General features: G+C 28.1%; 2 protein-coding genes and 1 long non-coding RNA gene across 8 annotated transcripts; 2 read left to right on the top strand and 1 right to left on the bottom strand.

Annotated features, from left to right (window-relative positions):
- The first annotated feature begins 340 nt into the window (after positions 1-340).
- Positions 341-949, top strand: LOC136074540 (uncharacterized). Its single transcript, XM_065786872.1, has one exon. It carries the CDS (start codon positions 341-343, stop codon positions 947-949), a length of 609 nt encoding a protein of 202 aa, XP_065642944.1.
- Positions 950-6,722: 5,773 nt separating this feature from the next.
- On the top strand, positions 6,723-10,234 carry LOC136075433 (uncharacterized). Of its 6 annotated transcripts, XR_010635941.1 has the most exons (6): positions 6,723-6,859; positions 7,582-7,638; positions 8,578-8,676; positions 9,332-9,488; positions 9,795-9,857; positions 9,943-10,234. It is a non-coding gene; the product is annotated as an uncharacterized LOC136075433 (long non-coding RNA). The 6 variants fall into 6 exon arrangements; XR_010635943.1 differs by lacking the exon at positions 7,582-7,638 and having other exon boundaries at positions 6,729-6,859; XR_010635940.1 differs by lacking the exon at positions 6,723-6,859 and having other exon boundaries at positions 7,340-7,638.
- A 4,268-nt stretch (positions 10,235-14,502) lies between these two features.
- LOC100199560 (translationally-controlled tumor protein homolog) lies at positions 14,503-18,626 on the bottom strand. The gene is given in 3 exon segments (NM_001309745.1): positions 14,503-14,604; positions 16,804-17,334; positions 18,573-18,626. Coding segments are annotated over 2 exon segments (555 nt in total). The 5' UTR covers positions 18,601-18,626; the 3' UTR covers positions 14,503-14,604; positions 16,804-16,807.
- Positions 18,627-22,773: the final 4,147 nt, after the last annotated feature.

The following is a 22,773-nucleotide window of genomic DNA, read 5'->3' as shown; positions in this document are numbered from 1 at the left end:
CGATACTTTACGATTCTTTTCATTATCGGTATCGTTTGGTATCGAAAGCGATACTGATAGTATCGACATTGGAACATAAGCGATACCACACGATACGAGACCTTCCTTCTCGGTATCGAGTGGTATCGAACCGATACTGATTGTATCGACATTAGTATATAAGCGATACCACGCGATACGAGACCATTCTTCTCGGTATCGACTTATACGATACCGATTATCTAGTGTCTAAGAGTTACTAATAAAACAACAAGAAGAAAACGTTCTTAAAGTCATTAGTGCAAATGTAAAGATAACGAGTGACAGACAACAAAAAACAGAATTAAATATTATTGACAGTATGGAAAAAATTAAAAGACTCGAAAAGGATGTATTTGATATAAAAGAAAGCTTAAATTTTCACGAAGAACTCATTGAAAAAAAGATTAAAAATAATATTGAATCTATCGAGAAAGAAAAAGTTTCTAAAAATATAGCACACAAAAATATAGAGTTTACCAACCTTAAAAATAAACTAAGAGAAATTGAAGATCGGTCACAAAGAAATAATCTCAGGATTAATGGACTGAAAGAAAACGAAAATGAAACATGGACGGAAAGTGAAACAAAAGTGATCAAACTGTTTGAACAGACTTTAGGGGTCAAAAATGTTAAAATTAAACGAGCGCATCGCTGCGGACGTAAAGATGCAAAAAAACAACGTACAATCATGATAAAACTTTTAGATTACAAAGATAAAGTGGAAGTTTTAAAAAATTCTTTCAAATTAAAGGGTGAAAGTATTTTCATTAATGAAGATTTTTGTTACGAAACAAATGTAATAAGAAAAGAATTGAGAGAAAGAATGAAAACTGAAAGGCAGCTGGGAAAATTTGCATATATATCGTATGATAAGCTAATTGTGCGCAATTGGGTATCAAAAAAACCGTGCCAAGAAAGCAAGAGTTAAGTTTTATTGTTTTATTTGCAATTTTGTGTTTATACAAATCCTTTTTATTTTCTATTACTATTATTTTATTTTTTTATTTTTTTTTAAACAAAAACAAATAAACAAAAAATGGAAGAAAACTTAATAATTAAATTTTTTGATGAAAATATCATTCTCAAGGACGAAGATGACTCTGATAATTTTAATCAACAAATATTTAAAAGTCAATACTATACGGTTTTTGAATCTTTCCAATATCTACAAAAAAAGGAAGTTTTTTTTTCAATTTTAAACATTAATGTTCGAAGTTTAAAAAAAAATTTTGAAAACTTTAAGTTTTTGTTGGATGAATTAAAACATGACTTTAAAATTATTTGTCTTACGGAAACTTGGGGTAAGTGTGGTGAAACAAATTCGGAATTTGAACTAATTAATTACACATCAGTTCACCAACCACGTAATTTTGGTATTGGTGGGGGCGTAAGTATTTTTATCCAAAACTCAATTAATTATAGTTTACGTCATGATCTCTGTGTGAATTAAAAAATAAAAACACAAAAACATTATTGTAAATGCGACATATAGACCACCATCAGGTAATTTTAAAAAATATAAAACTCATCTGAAACCATTTATAACAGCTATCAATAAAACGCGAGATCATGTTTTTTTGGCTGGTGATCTAAACATTGACTTAAAAAAACATGCTTCAAATAATAATGTAAAAAATTTTATAAACACTCTTCTTTAAAATAACTTAATTCCCACAATAAACAAGCCAACTAGAGTGACTAACAACTCTTCTACACTTCTTGTTTATATAATAACTAATAACTTTCATAATAACCGTCTTAACACAGGTATAATCAAAACTGACTTATCAGATTATTTCCCAACATTCTTAGTTACTAATAACATAATAAATAACAACATTCCTTCTAAAACTACCATATTTAGGCGACAGATCAATGAAAACTCTGTAAAACAGTTTCAAAACCTTTTAAGAAACAATGTTGATTGGAATCTGGTATTGCAATCAAACGATGCTAACAACTCATATGATCTATTTCTAAGTCAATTCTGCAAGCAATATGAAACAGCGTTTCCTGAAAAACAAATTATTGTGAACAGAAAAACAGTTAGGACTCCATGGATGTCTAATGGGTTACTAAAATCCTCAAAAAAACTATTAGACAAAGCAAGCGGAAACACCAAAAAAACTTGGAATGTAATTAAAGAAGTAATTGGCAAAAATAATTATACGAGAAACACTCTGCCAAAAAAAATAACAGTTGATGAAAAAAATATTTATGATAAATCAATTATTGCTGAAAAAATAAACAATTTTTTTATTAATGCTGGTCCAAATTTGGCATCAAAAATTCCTCTGAATTCAACTTCATTTGAGTCTTATTTAAAAAATTACGATAAAGTTATGGATGAACCTAATCTTAAATTAATTGAATTGCGAACCGCCTTTTATAATCTTAAAAATAACAAAAGTGCTGGATTTGATAAAATTAACGGTAATGTTGTAAAATCTGTTTATCATATAATCGAACCTCTTTTGTTTCACATTTTTAATCTTTCTTTTAAAACAGGTATTGTCCCAGAAAAATTAAAAATTGCACGAATCACACCGGTTTTTAAGACTGGCGATGACTCTATTATTTCTAATTGTAGACCTATATCTATATTACCGTGTTTCTCAAAATTGCTTGAATAATGTACAACAGGCTATTTAATTATTTATCAGAAAACAATATGTTGTACTCAAAACAGTTTGGTTTTAAGAAAAAATGTTCTGCAGTGATTGATATAGTCAATCAAATAACAAACGCATTTAGTACTAACTACTTTACATTAGGAGTTTTCATTGATCTGTCAAAGGCTTTTGATACTGTAAACCATAACATACTAATAAAAAAACTTGAATATTATGGAGTAAAAAATAATAACTTACTTTGGTTCAAAAGCTATTTGACCAATAGAATGCAATTCATCCAATATGCACAAAAACAAACAATTCCATATGCTGTAACTTGTGGTGTCCCCCAGGGCTCTATTTTAGGACCCTTATTATTCTTAATATATATAAATGGTTTAAACTTAGCAACACACTTCTTAAACTGTATTCTTTTGCAGATGACTCCAATCTTTTTTATTCCCACAGAGATATTAAAACACTTTTTGAAACAGCTAACTAAGAGTTGGGTAAGGTTAATGAATGGTTTATAAGTAATAAACTGTCTCTAAATGTGGATAAAACCAAATTTATTTTATTTCATAAAGTAAATAAATTAGAAAATATTCCCATTAAACTCCCAAATCTAATAATCAATAAAGCTAACATTAAAAGAGAAACTTCAGTTAACTTTTTGGGCGTAATATTAGATGAACATTTAACTTGGAGTGATCATATAAAAAGCATTGAGAAAAAAATTATCAAAAAATATTGCCATGATATATAGGGCTAAACCATTTCTAAATAATAAATCTTTAAAAAGTTTATATTTTTCTTTCATTCATTGTCATTTGATTTATTGTAATATTGCATGGGCAAGTACAAATCATACAAAATTAAAAAAATTGTACAGTAAACAAAAACATGCCTGCAGAATATTATTTGGAGCAGATAAAATTGTACCATGCGAGCCTCTTCTGCGTAAACTGGGCGCATTAAATATTTATAAAATAAACTTACATCAAATTTTAATGTTTATGTATGAAACAAAAAGGGACTATCTCCTAAAATATTTCAGTCCTATTTTGAAAAAGTAGAGCATAAATATCCGACAAAATTTTCAAATAATAACTACATTGTCCCTAAATATAATTCAAAACAAATTACATATTCAATTCAATATCGTGGACCCTATTTGTGGAAAAAGTTTCCTAATATTGCAAATACGAAAAAAGTTAGTATACATCAGTTTAAAAAAGAATCGAAACAGGTGTTATTACTTATGGATTTTAATATATCCGATTTTAAATGCCTCTTTTAAACTAAAATTCAATTATATAAAATATGCCTCAGAGTTTATCAATTTTTGTTTGTTTGTTTTTTCATTATTTCAGTTATGGTGTTTCCTCTTAACTATTAATGAGTTGTTATTTATTTTACTTTTAATTAAATTGGTTAAAAAATATACATACATAAAACGGTTTTTTTAAATTAAGTACTCTTTTATTTTGAATTTTTTGTTCTTTATTTAAATATTACTTTATTACAAATTGTTATAAATTTTATTTTCAAATTCTTCAACAAATACTTTGTATAATATACGTATATAGCGTGGCTCTTGAAAATACGTGCTCTTTAATTAATTAATTTATTTTTTCTTTTTCTTTTTTACTTTTCTTTCAGTTTTTCTTGTTTACTTGAATATTACTCTTAACATGAATATTGCTCTTGAAGTATTTCTTAAACTAATTGTTATTTATTTTTACATTTATAATTTTTAATAAATAGTTTGTAAAGTATAAATATATTATCCGGCTATTGTAAATACGATTGGGGCTCGGTGATAAGACAAAATATTGTCTTCTACTTGCCCCGCCAGTTTTTTTTATTTATTTATAAACCTTGTAAATTGTAAAAGTTATTAAACGGCGAAATAAATAAATAAAAAAAAAATGAAAAAAAAAAAATTTTCAATGAGCGATAAACTTGTTCCAGATAAAAAGTACTCTGTTGAAACAATGATTAGAGCTTTGAGTACTTTGCAATTTGACGTACTACATATAATCGTCTTCGAGAAGACTTTGAACTTCCTAGCATTACAACATTAACAAGACTAACATGTTGCAGTACCATGGAAAAACAGTTTTTGGAAAAGCAGTAAATAATCCAAATGTTCTTGCAAATACTGTTTTAAGTTTTATGGTTATAACTTTGTTTGGTGGACCCAAATTTTTATGTAAATGTTTCCTGTGCGTGACATTCCTGTGCCTTTTCCTGTGCGTGATTCAAATTTTCTTTTTGAACAAACAACTTTTCTTTTATCTGCGATAAAAGCAGCTGGTGGTCATGTTATTTCTATAGTTTGTGATTGTAACAGGGTAAATCAAGCATTTTTCAAGAAATTTGAGACAGATGGCGAACCTTGGCGAACAAAAGATAATATATATCTTCAGTATGATTTTGTGCACATTTTAAAAAACATTCGCAATAATTGGATCACTGAAAAGTCACGGGAACTTAAATTTTTTGTTAATGAAGAAAAAAAAGTTGCAAAATTGTCTCATATTGTAGCATTGCATGAATTAAAATTAAATCAAATAATTAAAATGTCTAAACTTACAGATGTTGATGTGTTCCCAAAACCAATTAAAAGGCAAAAAGTTTCAACTTGTCTGAAAGTATTTTGCGAAGAAAATGTCACCCAGAGTAAAAAGATGTTGATGATACTATTTCTCTTCTTTCAATAATAACTGAATTTTGGAGAATTGTTAATGTTCATAGCCTTTATGTAGATGTACATATTTAGAGATTTTACTGAGGAAATTAGTTGTGGAGGATTAACTATACCTGGTGATTTAGTTTGTCAATGGATAAATATTGCTATATTATGTTTCGTGAAGTAGCTGATAATACATGCATGTTTTCTTTGTGCAATCTAATGATGCCTGTATCAGAATCCTATAAATTAAATATGAACAGAAACCATGGTGTTACACTTTCAAATATTTTCTTTAAGAACTATTGTAATTTATATTCGCCAAGGTCTGAAAAATAACCAAAACAAAAACTTCTAAAACTTAGCGTTAAATAACAAAGGTCAACAGCAACCGTTTTTTTTTTTTTTGATAAATTGAACTGTTAAATTTAAATACTTATACTGTATATAACTATAATAGAATAAAAAAAAAGTAGTAGTATTTTTTTAAATATAACACCTCATAAATAAAATTTGGGACAAAATTTAAAAATTAATATTTTAAGAACTAATAAGTTTTATTTAATATTTCAACTGTTAATATGTTAGTAAACGTAGTTTATAAATATATTAAAATAATTATTTCAAATACCATATTTAGCAATATTATAAAGTTTTTTTTGAAAGATCTTTTATTTGAGTAAGGAAAATTTCTTTATTCATCTTTGAATAACAATATCTATTCTTACTTCAAGCTCTTTCAAATTTTCAGCTCTCCAATTATTCTCGTACACTAGCCGTTTTAAATCACCCCAAAAGTTTTCAATTGGTCTTGTTTCTGGAACGTTAGCTGGGTTTATATCTTTGGGTACAACTTTGATTTTTTTCAATTTTAAAAAGTGGATGACCAACTTTGCGTAATGCGATCGAGCTAGATCAGGCCAGAAGATAAACTCATTGTCTTTTTTATAATATTCTGATACTAGAGGAAGTAAAGTTTTTTCTAGTCTGTTTATAAGTGTACTGGTTGATTGCCTGCTTACTGTGATGAATATAAAGAGGGCTTATTCCATGGGGGCTCCCAGTAGGCACGCAACGTTTTATTCACGTTTCAATCACGTGTATTTTAGGTGACTTCGTCCAGGTTACTATTTTACGTGAAAGTCACGTGAAAGTTACGTGCCAAAATATCTCGTCTTTCGGAACTTTTTTTATTTAAAAAAAAAAACTGGGATAAGAAATGTGAAATAATATTTTTTATTATATTAATTATTTTTTTATAGTATAGTTTTTGTATTCATTATATTAGTTATAATTATTTACTTCTATGATAATATAATTAATTTTTATTGTAGTATTATCATAATTAAAAAAAAAAAAATTGGTCTATATAATATCTTTTAACGCAATGCATTTAAAACAGAACTAAAAAGAACAATATATATAAGTTGTAATATCTAATATCTAAATTATATCAAATTAAGTTAAATAAATTAGTACCCTATTTGCCGTCCCTATTAGCCACACAAATAAGATTAAACTCAAATACAAGGTATGCTTTTTTTCTACTTTATGATATAATATTTAAGACTGGCAAATTTGTCCATTTTGCTTACTTAATTTAGTACGAAATAAGTTATGTTATAACGAATTTAATATCAAATTAAGTAAGCTACATGGACAAATTATAAGTTCTAGCAGAACTTATTCTTGATTCTTGAGCAATAATAATGTCTCTGGAACTTCTGCATTATTACTCAAGAGTCGTTTAGATAAAAACCCAAAATAGGTTTTCTTTCTTTATTTGGTTTTTATCAACAAGGTTAAAGAATTTATCCAAGATAATATCAATAAATAAATGTGTTATGTTATTTATTATTGATATATGTATATATTATTATTAAATACTTTATCTTTTTATAATATATGACATCTTGATCTCGTGCTTTACTTGTTAAAAAGGGTTAATACTTATTTATTTCTTTTTTTTATATTATTTGAATATTATATGATTAATATATATATATATTCGAGTTATATGAAATTATTATTATATATATTATATGACTTTTATTACTATTGTTATTATGTACAATATAAAACAGGTTATTAACGCGGATTTGTTCGATGTTTTCCCCACAAAAAGATTATTATGATGCTATTGTATTTGAAACTGCATTTTACTTATCTTTCAATGTTGACGACCTTCCAATATGTAAAGCAAGTTTCTCTCAAGTATAGCATTGCTTTTTTAAAAATTGTTTAATGATTTAGATCAAAGAAATAGCAGCACCAGAAAATCTTGTTGCAAAACAGTTGGTGACTCACCATGTAAGATTTGTCTTGAAAATTTGTGATTTAAGATGATTATTTAATATTAATATTATTATTTAAGTTTTTATTTGTTTCTTTTGAGCTAAATTTGGTGTTGTGAGCTATTATTGGAGAAAATATTGAGTTATTCATTAGATAAAGTTTGATGCCTGCTCTTACCCCGTTTCCTTCTTCATGTTTTAATCATGTATATTTTAGGTGACCTTGTCCAGGTGACAATTTTACTTGATTAAAACGTGAATGTTATGTTGCCAAAATATTGTGTATTTTGGAACTTTTTTATTCTTTACTTTTTTATTTTTTTTTATTCATAATAAAAACCTGTGATTAGAAACTTGGAAAGATATTCTTTATTTACTATTTTTTTATAATTTAGTTGCAGGGATTATCTTATTCGGGATATTCCCGGAATACCAGATATTTTTCTGAAATTTATCTTTTTCCAAATATCCGAAAAGTTTTCCATACATACAACTTATATTACAAGTTCCATACATACAACTTATATTACAACATATAACAAGTATATATTATTCATCTATTTGTTTTAATGTTGTTTTAGTCATCATTCATACAAAAATTAAGAAAAGTTTTTAAAAATTGAGAAACAACTTGGCTGAATGCAAAATTATGGGAAAAATGAGGGGGGAAATATTCTGAATTTTTTCAGGATATTTTCCGTAAATTTTTTCAGGATATTTTAAATATAATGATTACATGAAATATGTAGTTTATATATTCATTATTGTAATTACTTTTTATTTTACTTTTACAATAATGTAATTATTTTGCATTGTAATTTTATAATAATTAATTTAAAAAGTAGGGCGTAAGATATCTTATAACTTCGCAATGCATTTTTGACAAAAATAAAATGTCACATATATAATATTTTATCCAAACATATTATCTTATAACTAAGTTTTATCAATTTAGGTTTAATAAATATATTATAAAGCTTAGTTCAAAATTGTGTAACGTTATGGCAGATAATTATCATATTGCAATACGCAAAAGATCAAACCCTACTACGAGGTATACTTTTTTTTCTACCATATTGTATATTATTTTAGACTGTCAAATTTGTCAATGTAATTAATTTGATAATAAATATGTTATTATAACTTATTTAATATTAAATTTATTAGGCTACATGACAAATGATAAGTTCTGCATAAAATATTATTGACTAGGAAGACCCAATGGTATTGTTATGTTATTGCCTAGGAATATCATTCTGTAGTAAGACCCAATAACCTTTTAACTTTTAAAGTTTGACTTTAAATTTCACTTTTCCCTCTCTTTGTCTTCTTTTGTGATCGCACTCTGTAGTAAGAATTTGATTTAATTTATATCTTGTTGGAGAATGCAACTTGATTCTGAGTTGAATTTTCAGCACTCTGTATTTATTGGTGACCTAATTTGACAATACTTTATTATACATATTTTTAGTTTTATACTTAATATATTATATATAATTAGGGGTAGATGAGGCTCCTTAGCCGTGGTGAATGTTTCCACAGCAAAAGGGGCCTCAAGGTGAAAATCTGACCATGAATAAGGAAAATCATGATATAAAATCCCCACTATAATGCTTTGTGGTTATGTGATAACTATTACATTTATATAAATTGTTTTAATTTTTGTGTGCATTCTAAAATGACATTTAATGCTGTTCAAAACTTTGTAGATTACTCATTTAAAGCAACTTTGTGGGCTGTCACCTTTGCATCTAGTGAGTTAATGTATGAACAAGTTAATGCAGAAACAGATGCAAATATAAGAAGATGGAAAACGAAGAAAACAAGTTATCATGTTATCACAGTACACAGATGTTATCACATAAGGTAAGTACAGGTCTTTTTCTAATCACGCCTATCAGTTATTAACTTTATATAGATATAGATATAGATAAATCTATAGATAGATATTAGATATAGATATATATAGATAAAAAATATTTTTTTAAACTTGTATTTTTTATTATGTACTTCTTTTTTTTTTAATCATCTGTCGACTTTTTTGTTACATCTTTTTTTATTAAATACTTATTTACTTTTTTAGCAATCAGAGTATAAAATTAGAAGGCAAATGACTTTTATTTTTTTACACTGTATGTAGTATTGTTTTCTTAAAATTATTTAATGATTTAGATAAAAGAAAACAAATAACACACTAGAAAATCTTGTTGCCAAAAGTAGTTAGCAACTCTCAAAGTAAGATTTGTTTTAAAAGTTTGTGATTTAAGATAATTATTAAATAATCATATTATTATTTAAGATTTTATTCGTTTCTTTTCAGCTAAATCTGATTCATTAGATAAAGTTTGATGCGTGCTCTTATAGAAGAAAATATCGACTGATTCGTTAGATTATGTTTGAAGCGTGCTTTTATGGGAGAATAGATATATAAGTTTGAAGCGTGCTCTTCGTAAGTTGCAGATCTACGACTTCGTACTTATTACTTATTGGATATAAGGAGGATATTTTAACAAAAGTGCAGCTTTTATTACAAATTAAAAATTTTTATGTCAAGAACTAATATACTGACTAATAAAACCATGTATTTTAATACGTATTAAATATTTCCTCGACGATGAGTTTCTTTTCTTTACACGAATCCAAACACTTATAATTGTAATTATAAAGCATAATTATTGCTTAAATATTACGTGCCAAAATTAACGTAAAAAGCACGTCTTTTGGACAGTTTATGGGGACCAAAAAGTCACCTAAATATCACGTGCCAAAAGTAACGTGAAAAACACGTCCATAAATCACGTGAATTGGTCATTTCATGAGGACCAAAAAGTCACCTAAATATCACGTGCCAAAAGTAACGTGAAAAACACGTCCATAAATCACGTGAATTGGTCATTTCATGGGGACCAAAAAGTCGCCTAATTGTCACGTGCCAAAATAACGTGAAATTCACGTTTTTGTCACGTCGCTGTGCCTACTGGGAAGGAAAGAAAAGGCAGGGTCCATATAATAACGTTATATGTGACTCTGCCGTTTTGATTTCCATTGTGATCTTCATATATTTAATTATTTCATAATTATTATTTGCTACACTTAATGGCTTTTTTATTTTAAATTAATACTTTTTGAGCACGTAAACACCTATGCCTCCGCCTTTTTTATTGCTTCCTCGTGGTTGGCTAATTAGTTTTTAATTTGCCAAACTATAATTAGAATTCAACTCTAGAGGACATTCTGAATCATGCCAAGTCTCTGACAGAGATATGACGTCGAACGTGTAATTTATAATAGATAGAAATTCTTTAAACTTTTCAAAATTTTGCCGCATGCTTCTTATGTTTAAGTGTAATATAGAAAGTAAATTTAAATCTTTTTTGATTTTAAATTCATAAGGATCAAAATAGGGTGTTTTTATTAAGCTCATTTGAGTTCCATTACACAAGCTCATTTGAGTAACCAGTACACAAAGAATCTATACTAAAACAAAATGGCTGACTACGATGCTACACCTATTGTTACAGACAAGCCAAAAAAGAGAAAGAAAAATGGCAGTAAGAAAGACATAGCAAAGAAACAGAGGTTGTCATTTCATGTAACTGGCCTTGACTGTAAATGTATAAGACTTAAATGCTTTCAAACAGTCAAAGAAGAGAATAGAGCCTTTCTCCTCGAGTCATTCAATGCATTACCAACAAAGGATGCTCAGGTGAGTTCTTCTTTTAAGTTTTAAATTAAACTCTTTAAATATAGTTCTAGACTATTTTTTTATTTATAATACTAGCTCTAGATTTAGGTCTAGACCTAGATTCATAATTTTAATGCACCTGTTATTCCACCATGAACATGTTGATTAAATAAGACAAAGAGTTTCTCATTCTCATTTTCATTCAAATTTAGTTAGGTCTAGAATAGCTAGACCTGTACATCTGAATCATAACCATGGTAGACATCTGGTTGTATTACTGTGTTATGATACCCAAGGCTGGTATTGTATGTTTAATAGGCATTTTTAACTTAGTTTTTTAGTGGGGTGGACCCAATATCACAGTTCATTGTTCTATTTGAACGCAGCATACAAATTTATTAATTCTAACAAAGTAGGTAGGCTTATATATTTTTAAATTTTATAAAAATGCTTGTGTTTCCAAAGATGTGTGACCGGTTGCGTTAATAATCTTATATTGCTTCTTTTTACAGGATTCCTATCTTGCTTCACTGATCACAGTCGCGGAGATTAGCCGAAAAAGACCTCGAAAGGAAGAGCCTAAAAGTGCAAACAGTCACAGCTATCACTATAAAGTATTCCTGAAGAGTACAGATGATGTTGACCCAGATTCATTTGCCTATGTTTGCTTTCAAGCCTTCATCTCCATCTTTGGAATTAAAAAAGGGAGACTTGAGACTATCAAGAGAAGTCTTGCTACTACAGGTAATTTATACATTAGCAATAGTTTTTTGTTTCAGTTTGTGGAATAAAAAAGCTATTTTTTCTTATCATAGTTAATGTAAAAAAAATGCACATTTTTCTATAATCCTTTCTTGTCTATATATTAATATTTTTCAATATTTAAAAAGAAATGTTGAAATTCATAAAGAGTGCTGTTATTCTCTGAACATGTATTTTTATAACTTTTTTTTAATTTTTTTTAATTTTTTTTTACTCACCCCAGGCCTGCCTCCTGTTGATGGACGAGGAAAGCATGGCAGTCATCACAAAATATCTGATGAACTGCGGCAGAGAATAAGAGACCACATCTCTTCGTTTAGGGGTCGGCAGTCTCACTACTCACAAGAGAAGACTCATTACTCACAAGAGAAGACAGTCTCATTACTCACAAGAGAGACGGCTGTACCTGCCAGAAGAACTCAGCATCTCCAAGATGTTTGATTTATATCAAGAGAAGTGGCCAGGAGACAGTTTAGTGTATGAGTCATACAGGCTTATATTCAACAACGATTTTAACATTGGCTTTGGGTACCCAAGAACCGACACTTGCTCAGCCTGCGACCAGTTCTTGGCAAAAATAAAAATTGCTACAAAGACTCTTGAATCAGACCCAACAAATGAAGTCCTCATAAGGGACCTGAAGCAGTTAAAATTTCAAAAAGATCTCCACCAGTGAAAGGCTGACACATTCTACCGGAGAAAAAGAGACGCTAAGCGAAGGGCCAAGATTACACCTCATCTTGAGGCCTTTACGTTTGACTACCAAAAAAATGTCAACCTACCCAACAAGTCCACCAATGACTTTTACTACAACAGAAAGCTCACATACCAATCATTTAACATTCACCAACTATCAACTGATGATGTTTTTCTTTACTGCTATGATGAGACTGTCGCTAGGAAAGGTTCAGATGAGGTGGCTTCTTTCCTGTATGACCACATCACAACCAAGGTCGGCGAAGAGGTTACTCACCTTGAACTATTCTGCGATTCCTGCTCAGGACAGAATAAGAACTTTACCCTGATTCGGTTTTTAGATTATATGGTGCACCATAGAAAAAGGTTTACCTCAGTGACAGTGACATTCCCTGAGCGCGGACATTCTTATATGGAGTGTGACAGGGACATGGGTCCAGTAAATACAAAGTCTAGTGCTAGTGTTCCAGAAGACTTGATAAAAATATTTAGTGAAGCACGAAAACATCCTACACCATTTAACGTGACTGATGTTAAACAGGATCTGGTCAAAAACTTCTCCGGCTTTCTAAGGCCATTGTATAAGAAAGGCTGCCCGTTCCCCACGCGCCCCATTCGGGAAATGGTTTATAACAAGGATGAAGGTCCAGGGACCGTTTGTCACAGAGACTCATGGAACGGTATTTTCTTGAAAACAAACATCATTGCTCCAACGAGAAAAAACAATTTTTCAGTATGCACAGCAGTGCCAGTAGCTTTGTATGAAGACAGACTGGCTATATCAGCTGCAAAGTACAAAGACCTCCAAGTCCTCAAAAAATTTACCACCAATGAGGCACTCTATGATGCTCTGCCGTATGACGATAAAGTTGAAGATGAGGGTCAAGACCAGTGAATGTTCATGCATTTTTTATTTTTTTATTTGTTTAAAATAAAAAAATTTTAGAATTTAATGGTTTTATATAGTTATTTCTTATGTGTTACAATAGAAAAACAGGCAAAGTCCTAATCAACGGAAAAAACAGCAGAGTCCAATCTGAACACATTTTGAAAAAACAAAATTTTCCATGAGCTAACATGATTTTCAGAATATTTATTTGTTAAAATTTGATGCTTAAATGGATGACCTTCCCTTAAAAATTAAAAGAATTGACAGTTTCTCACATAATTTGTAATAAAAAGGTTTCAAACCTTTAATTTAGGTTTTCTCAAAATGTGAAAAATGTGACTCTGCTGTTTTTTCTATTGTGCTTTTCAAATGCAATTATCTGAAATTTTATCTGAAATTTTATTTATTGGGTGTTATCTTTAATGCATTGTTGCTGTTTACTATCATTTCTTCCTTAAAAATTATTTTTGTGCTCAGTTTAGGCTATTTTTTCCGTATTATTTGTTTAAAAACTCGCCTCCAGTTTATTACGTCATCCGCACTGTGAATATGCCTGTTACAAAGAACGCCACAACAAGAGTCCTAATTCCATTGTCTTTTACAAAATATCTGAAAATGAGGACAATTTAAAGACATCGCCTCCAGAATTCGCTTATTTTGTCTAGATTTCTCAGACAATGGCTCTTCAAATTAGACGGCGGAAAAGACATTCTTTGAAAGCATGTCGAAAAACTTATTTTAGATAAGGCCAAAACCTTATTAAAAAAAAGTGATAAGGCCGAAGTCAAATTAAGATTGACATGAAATAATTACGTAAAAACAAATGCTTGAAAAAAGTTAAGATAATTCACAATTCCATTTATTAGGTTTACATTTTTACAAAAAAACTTCAACAAATTTGCATTTTACAAGATAAATTCACCACTCCATGTTGACAGATCCAGTTGAATCTAGTAAAACAAACATTATTAAAAATGTATTAGTGAAAATACAAAAAACTAAAGCTAAGTTTTGCATTCCTTAAAAAGTTAGAAATCATAATTTAAAAAAGGTAAAAACATTTAACAATACCGTAAAATCGCCCAAGTCACCCATGTAACTTTGGTCATTTAAGAAAAGTATAAAAAAAGCATGCAAAACTTAAAATTTTTAAACATTTTTTCTCAAATATTTATAACTAGCTGGAGTTACCCGGCGTTGCCCGGGCCAATATTTAAACTGGCTTACCTGATATCTGTACACAAAAATGGGCCCCCCTCAGGGGGATCATTTTTTGGCCCCCCTGATCCCGGGGGTTAGGGTACGGGGTCAAAACCCAGCTAAGAACCTTCTCCCCCTCGAGGACTACCCCCATGCCAAATTTCATCAAGATCGGTCCGGCGGTTTGGATTTCTATAGAGAACAAACAAACAAACACACACACAAACACACATTGCCCTTTATATATATTAAGATTAGTTCGCAAATATGAACCTATAAAAAAAAATTAATGTTTACATGCAAATAATTCTTTAGAAAAGCAACAATTTGAAAAAATGCATACTATTAAAATCTAAAATAAGCAATTTAAATAAATGATCAAACTGTTAGCATTATTTGGAACCACTAAATTGAATTATATTTACAAGAAAAATTATTAATTTTTGAAAATTAACTACTTTTTTTATAAAAATTAGTGAAATTTTAAAATACTCTTAAATTTGGTCATTCATGGACAAACAATGAAGGAGACAATTATTAGCAGTAATGTGAAATATTGATAAGTGTTGCGAATGTAAAATTTACAGGTAACTTTACCTGTGAATTAGCCAGTAATTTTTGACATTTTTATAATGGATACACACCATGATATTTAATTAGAATAAAAAATTTGTTCATGATTTCAAAATTAACTGACCGTACTTTGAGTTCTAAAAAATATCAAGCTTGTGATATATTTTTTTAGAGATAAAATTACAGCTCAACAACAAGTGTGTTGTGTGTAACTTGTTGTTCTACTATGGTCAGGGACAGGTGCAAGAATTGCCAATAAACATACAAAGCTCATTTAAAGCAGTGTTTATTGTTAATTGAAAAGACCTTTTAATACAAAGCTCATTTAAAGCAGTGTTTATTGTTAATTGAAAAGACCTTTTAATTAATTGAAAATATATATTTATAATTTTATAAACCAGTGGTGTAGAAAATGTGATAATGGACAAAATAATAAAATAGTCGACAAACTACAATAAAAATTAAAAATACAACTACTTGTATTTAAAAAGGCCGGAGCAACGCCCTTTTTAGTTAGTGGTATAAACCGAATTTATATCATAATTTTACAATGAAACAACATTTAAAAATTAGTTTTCATTATTTGTGACATTAAGTCTGTGATACATTGTTAATATTTATTTAGCAGCCAAACTTATGAAATTGTATCAAAAATTTTGTCAAAGTAGATGTAAATGGCGAAGTAGATGTTTTTATTTTAAATTATATATTGAGTACTAGTTTTTATATTTTTATTTTTACAATATTGTTTATATAATTTTCTGTATGTTTCAGGTAAAAAAAAATTGAAATTTTTTATTTATGCGTGCTAAATAAATGTTCAAAGCTTAAGTGACCAAACTTTAGCAATTTTAAAGTAACGATTTTTTTTTTAATGTTTTACACTCATTTTGCCAATATAAAAGAAAATCAAAAATAAGCTATTATAAAATAAAATATACAAAAAATTTGATTACTTTAAAACCCACTGTCATTTTTTAATAATTTTTTTATTCATTATATTTAAAAGTCAAAAAAAATTTTAAGAAATGTTTCATTTAAATTTTTATTAAAACCTAACATTACTATGAACATTTTTTACTATAGAAGCAAATAAAATGATTTAAAATTTCAAAGAGTAAAATAAATTATATATAAAAATTTAGATTTTGTATTTTATATTACATTAAAGATTAGAACATTTTTTTGCAGTAAATTTAAAAAAACTACAAACATGTCTAATTTATGCAAAAATTTGCTGTATACATCTAAATTTTGGTTTTGGAATTAAAAAATAATTAAGAATGTTTAGAAATCAAATGCCAAAATTATCTAGGCAGTGATTTTATTTCACGAGAGACAAAAACAAAATAAAAACTGTGAATGTTGTAACATACTTCTCTAAAATTTTTCTTTGACCAAGGAATCAGCCAGAACAGTCATTTTACATTTGTCATTTGGTTTTTCTTCTCCAAATGGAACATCTTGAGTTAGGACCACTAGAGTTCCTTCAACTTCAAAACCATCACCCTCAGTAACATATACTCTAATTTTATCAAAATCTTCAGCCCACTGCTTGGCATATTTAGGAAGTTTTGATTTTAAAACAGCAACACGTGATTGATTTGACTCATTGAGTTTAGCCATCAAATTAACAGTGTATTTCTTTAAAGCTTTCTTGAAATCATTTAAAGAAGTTATTGTAACTGGCTCCTCCAACCGAAAAGCTCTGAGCAGTGTGTTTACAACCGGCTTATATTCTGTAGTAGCTTCTCCTTCATCATCTTCTCCTTCAGCAGATTTATTTCCGCCAAATAAAGAATCATCAAATTTTTGATCTGCAAGCTCCTCGTATTTTCCATCAACAACCCAAACAAAGCCTTCATCTTCAAGCTTATGAGGATAAGCATCAGAAAATACCTCTTTACCTAATAAAATAAAAATACTTTATACAGAAAATAAAACTAAGAAATAATATTTGACAAAAAAATATATTTAAATATTACAGCCTCAAATATATATTTAACTTAAACTAACGTTTCGCTTGCTTTTATTTAATTATTTTATAAAGAAAACTTGAAAGTGGCAACCCTTTGGCTTAAATAATCTTGTAGAGTCAGACTCTACAATTATCTTGTAAAGATTACATTACATTGCTTGTAATGAAAAAAAATTTAATTTCTATAAGAGAAAATAAAAAAAAATTGAAATTTAATGGGCTATATAGAATATAATAATTACAGGTCTTTTTTAAATCAATTTATCTTGTTAATAGTGATTGTAAAATGCATTGTTGTTTATCCACATTTACATGCATTTCAAATTATTTTCAATAAACTTTTTAAAAACTGTTTTGTAACTAGTAGATAATGTATTTTTAAGTTACCATCTTAGTTCTAGGGAGAAGAATACAGTGTCGAACCTATAAGAAATAGGATTTTCACTGCATTCTCTTTCATAAAACCCCGACATCTGGTAACCTTTATTTGTTTAAACCAATTCTAAGTTGACCAAATCTAGTCAATCTTACTTCTTTTAATATTAAATAATAACTTTTTTAAAACTATTTTAAGATAAATCAATTAATTTGATTTTAAAACCTTTTATTTTATAAACATTTAATAATGTATTAATTATTATAGATCATAAGATAAAACTCCTTCAATAAATTTAAAGACTGTTTCATGTTTTAAATTATATTTGTATTATTTATACATGGTATATAAATATATATGCTATTTATTTATATATATATATATATATATATATATATATATATATATATATATATATATATATATATATATATATAATTCGATACGCTTTAATTTTTATATAATGAATACTCATAGCACTAAATGTTTAATAAAAAACTGGGAAAAGTCGGAACTTCGTTGTAAATATAATCGTCACAAATTTGAATTAAAACTTTCAAAAAAGAAATATGCAAGCCATATTAAGATAAAAAAATTTTTATACTGTCAGCATTACAACCATTGAAGCTCCATATTTAGAACTTTTTGCATTGAATAAAAATTTCTGTTAAGAAACGTTTATAAATCAAAAATCGTCTTATAGTTACAAATCGTTAGCCATTAAACTTAAAAAAAAATATTTATTTTAAAAGGTTTTATTTTTGTTAAGTGGAATATATACATTTACAAACCTGTGAAAATGCAGTTGTAAATATACATGATTCCTCAGATAAAGTAGGATAAGCTTGGACACAAATCGGTAATTGAGCAAGCACTGACAGAAGCCGAAGTTTAAGAGACCCCGACCGTTGAGAACACCAATATTATTCGCTTTTAACGTCATATTAGCTCATAAATTATACGCGGTTCAGTTAAATAGATTCAATGCGATTCAGTTAAATAAATTATCAAAAACAAATTTATCAAAAATCTCATTATTCATATATCACTAATTTATTCTAATTATACGGAAATAAGATAAACTGTCATTATAGAAGAAAAAAATTGTAAAAAAATATAAACAAATCGATCTGCAATGTCTGCAAAATTAGTGTAAGGGATCGTTCATAAAATTACGTCACGCTTTAGGAAGGCGGAGGGGGGAGGGGGCGGGTTAAAAATTTTGGTAAATATTAATTACTACCAAAATGATTATTAATTACTACCAAGCTTTAAAGTAAATATATAAATCTTATATACTGACAATATTTAATAAGCATTTATTCTGAATTTTTACATCAACAATAGTATTTTTTCTAACTATAATTTTAGTAACGATTGAGCGAGTAAAAAAAAATTGGGGGCATGATCATGATCAACAGATACATGATCAACAGATACAAAACTGTGAAAAAAAACACTCTAATTTTACAAAAAGGAAACTGTTGTTTTTTTATTTTAGTTTAAAAATCCTTTCTTAGTGCATTACCAGATGCAGGTAACCTAAATATTTATCATAAATTTTATGACTTTATATTTATGTCAAATAAGGATGCTTTGTAATAAATTGCGATGATGAGAAAAAGTCTGTTAAAAATGACTGTTAAATCCTTTGAAATTATTCTCAAACTGTTTTATAGTAACAATTGAAATACATATATTTATTTACATATATTTGTCAAAAAAGAACAAACAATAACAACATAATCTAGAATCTTATGTACATAAACAATCTAATAGCAAAATATTAGCGTAAAACAAATAGAAACGAATTTTAGTCTTCTTTTGTAAATCCTGGAGTCTTTAGTTTCCACAATAAAAGACAACACTTGCACCAATGTTAAAATATCTGCCTAGAAAATATCTGATAAGTGGCAAAGAAAATTCTGCAATAAAATTGAGTATTTAATTTCTTTATTAGCAGGATTCAAAAACTCAAGCAAACAACATAGAATTTTAAAATTCTTTGACCCAGTTTAAAAGTTTTGTTTTGAATCTGTTTCAAACCATTTAATATTTCTAATACGAAGTTCAATTAATTTTTCACGCAAATCATATGCAATTTTTAAATATATACAAATTATTTTCTAACTTAATAAAATTTTTGGCGGTCACAACAGAGCGGACGCGGACGTCTATGGAACGTATGTACGATATCTTATCGACGTCATAAGTCCGTAGGATGTCTTTAAGTCCAGCAGATGTTTTATGCCCGCTAGGACTTGATTAAACAGTCACCTAGCTTCCATGATTAGTTGAAGCGCTTCAAAGTATTTTTTTTTTTAATTAGTTTTTTGAAATTGTATTTATTTAAAATCTATAAAGCAAGATTCTATAAAGATAAGATAGATTTAGTCTTTTCTAAAGAAAAAAATATATATGTTAAACATTTAATGCTTTTAGATTTACAGAGTTTTAAAATTATTTAAAAATCGTTATTTAGTATTTTTCATTTAACCATAAAATGGTTGCTGAAAATTTTTCCCTTCAAAATGGTTGCTACTATTACGAGTATGTAGGACATAATGACAATTGCTATTTCTGCTTATCCGTTTTTATTTACGCTCCTTTGATAAATTTTTACCATCATTAGTTGAAAACTTTTTATATTGTAAACAAATCAAAAAATTACTTTTTTTTATCGTTAGAACATTTGAACAACCAAATACACCACAAAAGTATAGCATAACTATAGAATTTTCTCTGTCAAATATTTGCATATTTGTTTAACTATTTTTTTGTATAAGTTAAATATTTCTATTAGTTGTCTTTTATTGTTTAATAAAATTGTTTTCTCTTAAAACTCTCCAAAACTTTAAATTTAGATATTTCAATCTTCACTGTTTTAAAAGTAAATAAATACCGGAGTGATCTCATTTTCAGTATTTAAAAATGAATGTACATTTCCAAAAAGTCACGCACGGGAAAAAAGTATAAGTTTTGTCTATAATTTTCAAAATAATATAGCTGACCATCTGTTGTATCAATCAATTTACTCTCGTTTATTTTTAATCTACACAAATATTTTGTAAACAAAGGACGATATATATTAGCTATGCTATTAAAGAGTTTGAAACGAAATCACGCACGGAACAGAAAAACGCAAATTTTAGTTACTAGATGAATAAACTTTGAATTCTCGGAAAAGAATCGATATTTTTATATTAGTATTTTTTTTATTACCAATGTAAATTGATTCCTTTAACAAGTACAAACAAGAAAATAGTACTGATCTTATTGTCAGAACCTTTTACAAACGTGTGTATATCAATATATATAAACCATATAAAAGTGCCAAAAAAGTATACTACTTAAAATTAAATGTACCTGACCACATCATCCATTAATAGAATTAAATTTTTAAACTTATAATTAAAATGGGAAAAGTATAAGATATATCAAGATTCTGTCATGCAGTCATCAAGACTGGTGGCGAGGCAAAAGCTATTTCTCTTGACATATCCAGAGTTTTCGATAAAGTTTGGCATACTGGTCATAAGGTGTACCTGGAAAAGTTTTTGAGATTATTAAATAATTTCTTTCTAACCGTTTGATTAAAATCATCCTTAAAGACGAACACTCTTCTTCAATCCCAGTAACTTTTGTGGTACCTTCTTACCTTTTTTTTTTCTTCTTTTTTTTTTTTGCCTTACCTCACTCTTTTCCATGGTTTTCCTCTCATTGCGCTGCTGAAATTTCTAATCGTTAATTGCTTAATAATTGCTCGACATTCGTAGGAATGTCAAGCAATGGATCCGGAGCTGTCGTCTATAATATAACACTATTTAGTGTTTATCTTCAACACTATTTAATAGTACTGTAGAATTTTAATAAAAAATTGTGAAACCTAGAAAAAATTTTATAGAGGCGTATTATATATCCATAGAAAGATAATTTTATCAGCTTTCTAATGGTGTATCCTGTCATTTTTTTGAAGTTGAGCAAAAAAAACTGTGGATTAAAATGTGAATGTAGGTTTTTTCATTTTATTTAAAAAATTAAATAAATATGAAACAGTGTTCTTAGATATCATAGCTTCATTATTAAAAAAAAAGTGTAGTTCAATTGCCATGATGTTATTGAATGACTGAACAAAAGGAATGAAATGATGCCATGATATTATTGAATGACTGAACAAAAAGAATGAAATATTTTTGAAAGCTTAAGTATTCATTTTATTATAAAAATGAATTCCTCTTTGAAATTGTACACAGTTACGAAATTTAGAAAAAAATTCAACCCGCTTTTCTCGAAAAAACCCTTTGGAGGGATGAAAGTATACACATTCCTGATTCCAAAAATGTAAAATCTGAAATCAACAAATTACGTCCGAGAAAAAAATTGCGCTTGAAGTTTACTCTATTAGCACATCTTACTAAAATAACAATGAACAATACTTTTGCATTTTTACAGTATTATTAAAACTAAAAGATGACTTTTAAATTAATTACAGCATCTAATTAGATTGCGAAGCATTGCATCAAATTGATTGTCACAAAATATAGGCAAAAATTTTACAATATATTAGGAAAGCCAGTTTGCATGTTTTTCTGTTGAAAATTATGTAAAAGAATTCACTTATTATATCTATCTAAAAACATAAGCATATTTGACTCAAATACTAACAGCACAACCCTACAATGTGCTCAAACTAAAATTCTGGGTAAGTGCTACTTCAATTTAAAGTGATCAAAAACTTAGTTTAGTGAATTTTAAAAAGACTAATTCTGCAAGACCACATGAAGACAGCAGAAAGGTTGTCTGCTTCTTGTGCTTTCAAAAGTGTGATAGACAAGTGACAACACTCATCATTGAAAAACTTCATTCTCTACTTGATAAACCAATTGATTTCTCTGATACTCGAGTCCCAAAGGTAATATGTGAGAATTGTAGAGTGAAATTGAGAAAAAAGGATTCTGGCTAGCCTGTCCTTTTGCCACCTATCTTCAACTA

The sequence above is a fragment of the Hydra vulgaris genome, chromosome 01, assembly GCF_038396675.1.
Source record: "Hydra vulgaris chromosome 01, alternate assembly HydraT2T_AEP".
NCBI lineage: Eukaryota > Metazoa > Cnidaria > Hydrozoa > Anthoathecata > Hydridae > Hydra > Hydra vulgaris.
The sequence above is the reverse complement of the archived record's forward strand: the minus strand, read 5'-3'. Positions and strand labels throughout refer to the sequence as shown.